The 9,226-nt window shown below is 41.3% G+C and overlaps 1 protein-coding gene across 1 annotated transcript; it reads left to right on the top strand.

The window, feature by feature from the left end:
- The first annotated feature begins 4,000 nt into the window (after window positions 1–4,000).
- On the top strand, window positions 4,001–9,226 carry LOC120485910 (extracellular calcium-sensing receptor-like). The gene is made up of 6 exons (XM_039681704.2): window positions 4,001–4,209; window positions 4,362–4,650; window positions 4,742–5,497; window positions 5,609–5,836; window positions 8,071–8,194; window positions 8,310–9,226. Exons 1-6 carry the CDS (start codon window positions 4,001–4,003, stop codon window positions 9,224–9,226), a joined length of 2,523 nt encoding a protein of 840 aa, XP_039537638.2.

Here is a 9,226-nt window from a genome sequence, read left to right as displayed (position 1 = left end):
GAGTGGCGTAGTCGAGGGACGACACACACTCCCTTCCGCACCCTCAGAGACAGAGAGGAATGAGAGGGTCGACGCCCCGGGACGTCGAGCACACTCATTCCTGTCTGTGTGCTCAGTGATAGTGTCAAGTCCTTCTCAACCAACTCAGGGCGCTGCCCACTCGTGGGTGAGCAGCGGGGAGCTGGGAACAAAAAATTCTCCGCCGGCCCTCCACCGGGGGAAGGAGGGGCCCTGCTACCGCCTCCTGTGAAAAACCGTGACACTATCACTGAGCAGCCCGCCTCAGGGACACCGCTTCGCCTGGCGTTAGCGTGGCACGCGGCCTGAGGGGGCTGTGAGGCTCGCCTGTGGCCTCCTCCACGACGCGAACCGGCTGAAGGCTGCTGCTGGGGCCGCGTGGGAGGGAAGGGAGATGCAGGGGAGCGTCCTCGGCGGCGAGCAGGCTGAGGCGTCTGAACCGACGGCTGGGTGGAGGCAGCAGCTGGCCGTCGGGGCAGAAGTGAATAACCGCCTCCGTCTGCTCCTGGGCGGTCGAAAACTGCTGGGCGAAGTCCTGGACCGCACCGCCGAAAGTCCTGGACCACAGTGGTGGCCATCACCTGACCAAGGGAGCGAGTGGCCACTTCCGTCGCCTGTTTGAGACCGAGGTCGGCGGCAGCTCGCAGCTCACTTGGTCCGTCCCCCCCTCATGCATATCCCTGAGCAGCTTGCAGGTGCTCATCACATGCAGGGCGGAGGCTGCCTGTCCCGCCGCTCTATAGGATCACGCCGTTATAGACGACGAGAACCCACAGGCTTTGGGTGGGCGCCTGGGAGCACCACGGGAGGACGCGCTCTGCGGACGCAGTAGCATCGCAGCAGAGCGCTCCACCGGGAGATTCCCAGCGTACCCACGGGCAACCGGCCGCCGAGGGAAGGAAAGGCGGGTAAGCTGAAGCGTGATCTCGGGAGGACGAATGGCCCTCCAAGTGCGTGTCAGTTCCGCATGCAACTCGGGGAAAAAGGAAATTGGGGTTGGCTGTGGCCGTGAGGCGGCAGCTTTACCCAAAAACCAATTATCCAACCGTGAGAGATCGGGACCGGGGCGGAGTTCCACTCCCACCCGATGCTCACGGTGGCCCGAGATAGCATGGCCGTCATCTCGGGATCAGACACGGTGATGCTGACGCTCCCGAGGGAGGCAACGAAGCCGCATCCTCAATTCCCGAGGAATCAAGCCCGCCTTGTGATGCTGCAATCGTCATCGGATCATCTTCTGGAGCACCGAATGAAACAGACGCTACCCGAGAAGAGGCAGACGCCTGATGCGATACAGCACTCGCTGGCTCTAACACTGGAGCGGTGGGTGTGTCCCGAGGAGCTAGCGTCGGGGGTTGTGCCACACAATCATCGTCATATCACCCTGTCCGCGAGTCGAAGAGCTTCTAGAAGAAGAAGCAGAACGAGTAGCGGACACGGGGACTCTCACTTTATCAGATCATTGAGTCTAGATCCCAGTGTAGAGATGATCATGTTCCCACAGAAGGAACATGAGTCATCCACGAACGCTGCTACTGCATGCTGAAGCCCAGGCACACAGAGCAGCGATCGTGACCATCAGAAAATGACATGAATCGACCGCACCCAGAAGAACACGGGCGAACCGTCTTTAAAAAGACGTGCCTCGTGCAGCTCTTTCAATAGAGAGGAGGAAATTCACTCTTTCAGCGCTGAGGCGACCAGGGAGAAGCGCAAAGTCTGCCAGACCACTGCTCAGATCGCAGGCAATGCAGAGTCTCGCTGGGTACCGCCGTCACACCAACACTGAAGAGGACGCTCGTCTCGAAGAGTCTTGAATCAGTGAGAATGGCTTGAGGAGTGAAGAAGTCTCTTGGCTCCGAAGCGAAAACATACTGCGGTTGCGTTCACTTCCTCCTTTTATACCCACGAGGTGAGGCGGAGTTACGCTATGCAAATTTCGCAGCCCCAAGGCATTTTCATGCCATTGGCTCGTTATTAAATACTCGAAGAGGATTGGCTTTCTATGTGAAACCCCCATTCTCCGTCACTCCTGACATAACTCGGAGTGACTACGAAAGGGAACTAGTTAAATTATTACTAAATTGTTTGAAATTGGGCAATTTCAGCGTGGTGGAGGAGATAATTCCCAGATAATTAAATCTTTAAATAGGCCGATGTGAACCACACTGCACAAACCAAAAGTAATATCCACCAGATGAAGAAGGGTTGACTCTCCCCAGAACTTAAAATCTTTTATTTTATTTTCCTTGTTCACATTTATGAGGAAAAAACAATGATACAGATGTGACCGTTCTCTGGAAGCAGCACTAAAACTTTCATAGAGCCTAAACAGAAAGCAAGCACAAAGCATTTCTTTAAATTGAATTTTGTTTGGAAATAATTTTATCTTAATTTAAATCAATGTTTCATCAACCAATTACCAGGATTTAATAATAAGAAAAAATAAATTGCAGACAAAGGATAGGCTAGGCCTAATCACAACACGGAGGCGGCAGCACTGAAGCTGAAGCTCGTCTCATGAACCGAAAGTCAGCGTATAAGGTATCCTACTTGCCTCACAGACTTGAGAAATATATATATATTGAAATGTTTACTTTTAAACAAAACCATTCAAAACAAAAGAAAAGAGACTGCTCTCTGCTTATGTGGGCTAATCCTGTCACGGGAACACACAGGGAAACAGGTGGATCCAAATGCAGCATATTTATTATCAGGGCAATCCAACTCATAGTCATCCATACAGGGGTCAAAATCCATTTTAGCAGTCCAATAAACAAATAAACAAGAAACAAAACAAGAACAGGCAAGAAAACAGACCTGGGAAGTGTTAGTGACATTCAGCAACGAATCCGTACACAAACTAACACAGACAGGGAATATATACACAGAACTAACAAGACTAACACAGAACAGCTGGGAACAATGATTACAGGGAACAGCTGAGTGCAATGAACTGATGAGTGACAGTGACAGACAGAATGCTGGGAAATGCAGTTCCAGAAATACATGACACCGGGGAAGGAGGACATCTAGTGGACAAACAAGGAAACACAACCAGACACTGTGACAAATCTGTATGAAAAGTGAATTAATCTCTGGCTCCTCTGTTCAATCTTTCTGATTTTAGAACATTTTTGTAAAAGTGCCTTTTTAATTATTTATTCCAAATTACTTAAATAATTTGAGCTTCAGCCTGGTTAAATCACATTTATATATATATATGAAGAGTTCAGATGCAAAAGCCTCTAAGTGCCATTTGAAATTCTCTTCTAGAATAATCATTTTTATCAAGCTTGTATATTTAAATTCAGTAATGTCACGTAAATGGCAATTCATAGGTAATCTTCATTGCCATTTAAGTGAAATTACTGAACTTAAATATACAAGCTTGATAAAAATTAACATTCTTGAAGAAAATTTCAAATGGCATTTAGAGGCTTTTGCATCTGAACTCTTCATATGTTTATATATATATATATATATATATATATATATATATATATATATATATATATATATTAATGTATTTGGTCAAATTAAGCTATAAAATAAATAGTTTATCTTTTAAAATGCAATGGATTTTTAAAGATATCAACAAAAAAACTGGCAAAAAAACTTTAAAAGTGATTTTCTTAGGTTTTTCATTGGAAAAAAAGGGCAGATGACCAGAATTCAAATGTGTATATTTTTACAACCATTCAAGGTATGACTTTGACTAAGATATCATCTCAATTTTTAAATTTGGGTCACTGTGACTCATTTTGCTGGATCAGGTCACATATATTACCCTCTGACAGTATGAAATAAGACTAATTAGCTTGACTTTGTTCCACCCCTTCTTGATCTGATTCATGTTCCTGCCTTATAACATTATTGGTATGTTCTCAATCATTCATCCATACTAATTATGTCTATAAAAGTGCAAATACTGTATCAAGTCATATGTACTTGGCATTTACAGTTGAGCTACATTTTTGGGATGCTTCTCTTTCTTTACACACTCCTGCTCTTCCATCAACTTCATACCAAGGCAGGAAACACTGTTTGCCGAATAATGGGAGATCCTCAGTATCCACTGCTTTCCAAGAATGGAGACACAATCATTGGAGGACTTTTTCCTGTCCACAGTATAGAAATATTACCTTCATTTGAGTTTACGCAAAAACCTCAGCTACTATCATGCTCCAGGTTTGTTATATTTAAAACATTAGAGAAGATAATGTATGTAAAACAAAAAGACTCAATTAAAATGCATCATCAATTAATTTCAAGAGCAACTTATTAATAAAATGGCGTTTCAAGCATAATGTTTTTTCACCATTTAATGTTTAATTTCACAGTGTGTATCTGAGAGATTTTCGACTGGCACAAATCATGATATTTGCCATTGAGGAGATTAACAGAAGTGAAAGTTTGCTCCCAAATGTTTCTATTGGTTATCGAATATATGATACCTGTGGTTCAAGACTGTCTATCATGAGTGCAACTATGGGACTAATGAATGGTCAGGAGTTTGTACCAGGACACAGATGCAATGGACAGTCTCCTTTACATGCTATTATAGGCGAATCAGAGTCTTCTCCAACAGTAATTCTGTCTAGAACTACAGGACCTTTTAAGATTCCAGTGGTAACGAGTAATACAATTTGATGTTTAACTCCATCACAGATTAATGTACTAATAACTGTGTAATCAATGTTTTCTGTGCTTTCTTTTTCAGATAAGTCACTCTGCTTCGTGTGAATGCCTCAGTAACAGGAAATATTACCCTTCATTCTTCAGGACTATGGCTAGTGATTACTACCAGAGCAGAGCACTTGCATACATAGTCAAGAACCTAGGCTGGTACTGGTTGGGAGCTGTGAACAGTGACAATGAATATGGAAACTATGGAATGGCCATTTTTCTGAAAATAGCCCAGGAGGAGGGGATTTGTGTGGAGTACTCTGAAAAATTCTACCGAACAGAGCCAGAAAAACTTAAGAAAGTGGTAGACACGATCAAAAAAAGCACTGCAAAAGTTATTGTTGCATTTGTTTCACTTCCTGAAATGGGCTTGCTTGTTGATCAGTTAAGTATTCAGAACATTACAGGCCTCCAAATGATTGGTGTGAAGTCATGGATAACTGTAAAGAGTTTGATCACTCCAAACAGTGTCCATGTGCTTGGAGGGTCACTGGGGTTGGCAGTGAGAAAAATCGACATTGCCGGGTTTGCAGATTATGTCATTAAAGAATTTTGGGATACAGCCTTTCCATGTCCACAGACTAAGGGGAATTATTCTCAATATGCCTTAAGTTGCAGTAAATATGAAGATCTACTATTGCTAAAAAATTACAATGAAGATGTGCCTGAACAAAGATATGCAAGCTACGTCTACAAAGCAGTTTATGCTGTGGCTCATTCACTACACAGTCTACTTAAGTGCAAAGAACAGGAAGGTTGTGAAAAAGGCCTCACAATACAACCACAACAAGTAAAAGATTAAAAAAAAAAACATTTGAATGAAAATTAGGAAAATGAGAGAACAATATATTAAAATTGTGAATTGTGACTCAGTGATAATGTCATTTCCTTTTTCCGCTAGCTTGTTGAGGCTCTGAAAATGGTGAATTTCACTATAAAGACGGGAGATCATGTGTGGTTTGACAGCACAGGTGGCGCAGTAGCCCAATATGAAGTTGTCAATTGGCAGCAGGACTCAGGTGGATCAATAAAGTTTAAATCAGTGGGATACTATGATGCCTCACTGCCCCCTGACCAGCGCTTTGTGCTTAACACTGAAAACATAATATGGGCTGGAGGACAGATAGAGGTAAATGCAAGTAATCTGTTTGTCCAACAGGCTTTGTTAAACTGTCACCTCCCTTTAAAAAGTAGAACTAGTAGTAAAAGTAGTTTAAAATTAAGAATAGATGTGAAAATGCACTATCCAAACTTTACCCTTTCACGCGTACGATCACACCGTTGTGTGATCAGTATTGGCTGGTCCCTTGAGCGTACGATCACACCGGTGTGATTAGAACGTTCAGTGCACACGTCAGCAACTGCTAAATTCAAACTTGCTCTCGCGCGTTGGCTGGCGCTGAGCCAGAGACAGACGCACTCAGTGCTGTCATATATCACAACTATTGAGTGTTTTCAGCCACATAATGTTTATTTTAGGTTTCAGACATTTAAATACACGTATGTACTAGCAAAACAATGATTTTGAGTTTGTAAAATACACACAGATGTCTATAGAAGCGGCAATAATAATCCTTTCAGTTATAATAAGACGACACGTTTTATTCATATCAGATACACATTGTGTAAGTAGCTTAACATTTGATCCTATTCTTCTCCCAGTTCACCAGCCATTTACTATCATGTATTTCGTGAGAAGTGGATGAATTGAAGTTATAAATCCAACAGACCCGATTCTCTGAACTGAAAACGAAACTAAAATGGCGCCGCCCATTGTGCATACAGCTCAACTAACGCGATCGTTATAAAGATGTCTAAACAACAAAACCCACACATTTGCACATATTTGACAATCAGAATATCAGTGTTTCATGATATAGCTAATACATTTTTGAATATTTTTAATAAAAAAGGAAAAATGACATAAAAGCAGATCATCATTCATTCCGCGCTCTGTTCTGGTTGTGCTGTGTCACGTGACAAGCAATGACGCGTCACCATGGAAACATTAAAGTGGCAAGTTCTAAATAACGGTCGCCTTGAAAAACTCACGCTGGGGGGTCAGTTAGAATATTTTAAACTTACGTGTGAAAGGGTTAAATGGCTGTAAATCAAGAATGCTTTAGAATATAGGCCAAAGTTTGGTCTGGTTTTAAAGCTACTCAGCAAATTATTGCACTTAACCCTTTCACACGTAAGTTTAAAATATTCTAACTGACCCCCAGCGTGAGTTTTTCAAAGCGACCGTTAGTAAGAACTTGTCACTTTAATGTTTCCATGGTGACGCGTCATTACTTTTCACGTGACACAGCGCAACCACAACACAGCGCTGAATGAATGATGATCTGCTTTTATGTAATTTTTCCCTTTTTATTGAAAATATTCACAAATGTATTAGCTATAGCATGAAACACTGATATTCTGATTGTCAAATATGTGCAAGTGGATGGGTTTTGTTGTTTAAACATCTTTATAATGATCGCGTTAGTTGAGCTGTATGCACAAAGGGACGGGGCCATTTTAGTTTGTTTTGCAGTTCAGAGAATCAGATCTGTTGGATTTACAACACGTCAATCACACCGGTGTAATAATACGCTCCAGGAACCAGCTAAGACTGACCAGCCAAAATATAGAACCTTGAGACTCCGACCTTTCCAACGATATTTGTTTTGTTGAAATATGAAAAGATTTTGATTATTAAGTAGTTAAAATACATTTTGTAATATGAAGCCTGAGGCCGCACCACAAAGGAAAGAGCCCGCTAAAAGAATTTATTGTGTACCGTTTGCATGATAATGCAACGTCCAATTTCTAAACCGTTTTTCCAGAAGGAATTTAGAGTTTGCAAGCTTTCAAATTATGGTGATTATTAAAATATACAATATGAAAAAAAAGTGATCAATAAAAAGAGCACCAGGCATCCCGCTAGTGACAATTAAGGGTTTTAAACTAAGGAAACATAATAAGAAAAACGAAATACAAAAAAGGAAATACTTATATATCTTTATGAAAGGCATGACGGACACATAATTATTTATAAAAACATATTCTGAAAGCTCTGCACTTATTGAATGTTAAGTAAATATAATATGATTCCACAACACAAAAATATTCAAATTAAATTTGTGTATGTAGTTTGAAACAAGCTATCATTAATGTTTTAACTACATATCTTAAACTAAGTGACAGAAAAATGCCAAGCAGACAAAAATGTGCTCAATTTCTATAATAGCACTTCCACAGCATTCACAATACATAATCTATGAATCAAAGTCACAAAATTCTGTAATCATGATAAGTAAGAGATTAATCTTATAAATCGTATAAATATATCAAGGTAAATTGTTTTTTTTTTGGATGCAGAAGCCAAGGTCTGTGTGCAGTGAGAGTTGTCCTCCAGGCACTAGAAAGGCTGCACAGAATGGTAGACCTGCCTGCTGTTATGACTGCATTCCATGTGCAGAAGGAGAAATCAGCAATGAGACAGGTAATATTCAGTCCTCCTCGGGTTTAAAGAAAATTGATTGGTTGTTCTTTTACAGCTCATTATTGAAATTGTTATCCTTTTGTTTCTGACTTGTAATTACAACTTTTTTTTTCAGATTCAAATAACTGCAAGCGGTGTCCAATTGAATACTGGTCTAATGCTGAGAAAAATGAATGTGTGTCAAAAACTGTAGAGTTTCTGTCATTCACAGAAGTTATGGGTATATTGCTAGTCTTTTTTTCAATGTTTGGAGTAGGATTAACTGCGATGGTGGCCATCCTGTTTTACAGCAAGAAGGACACCCCCATAGTAAAGGCCAACAACTCAGAGCTGAGCTTCCTGCTACTTTTCTCATTGACTCTGTGTTTTCTCTGTTCACTTACTTTCATTGGTCAGCCCACTGAGTGGTCCTGTATGTTGCGTCACACAGCGTTTGGGATCACCTTTGTCCTCTGTATCTCCTGTGTTTTAGGGAAAACAATAGTGGTGTTAATGGCCTTCAAGGCTACACTTCCAGGAAGTAATGTCATGAAATGGTTTGGGCCTTCACAACAGCGACTCAGTGTTCTTGCCTTTACACTTATACAGGTTCTTATCTGTGTTCTTTGGTTAACAATATCCCCTCCATTTCCTCACAAAAATATGAAATATCATAAGGAAAATATCATTCTTGAGTGCAGCCTGGGTTCTACTGTAGGATTCTGGGCTGTGCTGGGTTATATTGGTCTACTGGCTGTTTTGTGCTGCATTCTAGCTTTTCTGGCTCGCACACTGCCTGATAACTTCAATGAAGCCAAATTCATCACATTCAGTATGCTCATTTTCTGCACTGTATGGATTACATTTATTCCAGCTTATATCAGTTCTCCTGGAAAATTCACTGTGGCTGTGGAGATATTTGCCATTTTAGCCTCAAGCTTCGGTTTACTATTCTGCATATTTGCACCTAAATGTTATGTCATCCTGTTTAATCCTGAACAAAATACAAAGCAAAATATGATTGCAAAAACAACATCTAAGTCTGAGAAATAA

The sequence above is a fragment of the Pimephales promelas genome, chromosome 10 (assembly GCF_988280905.1).
Source record: "Pimephales promelas chromosome 10, fPimPro1.hap1.1, whole genome shotgun sequence".
NCBI lineage: Eukaryota > Metazoa > Chordata > Actinopteri > Cypriniformes > Leuciscidae > Pimephales > Pimephales promelas.
Note: the sequence above shows the minus strand (reverse complement) of the source record. Positions and strands in the feature narration are given on the sequence as shown.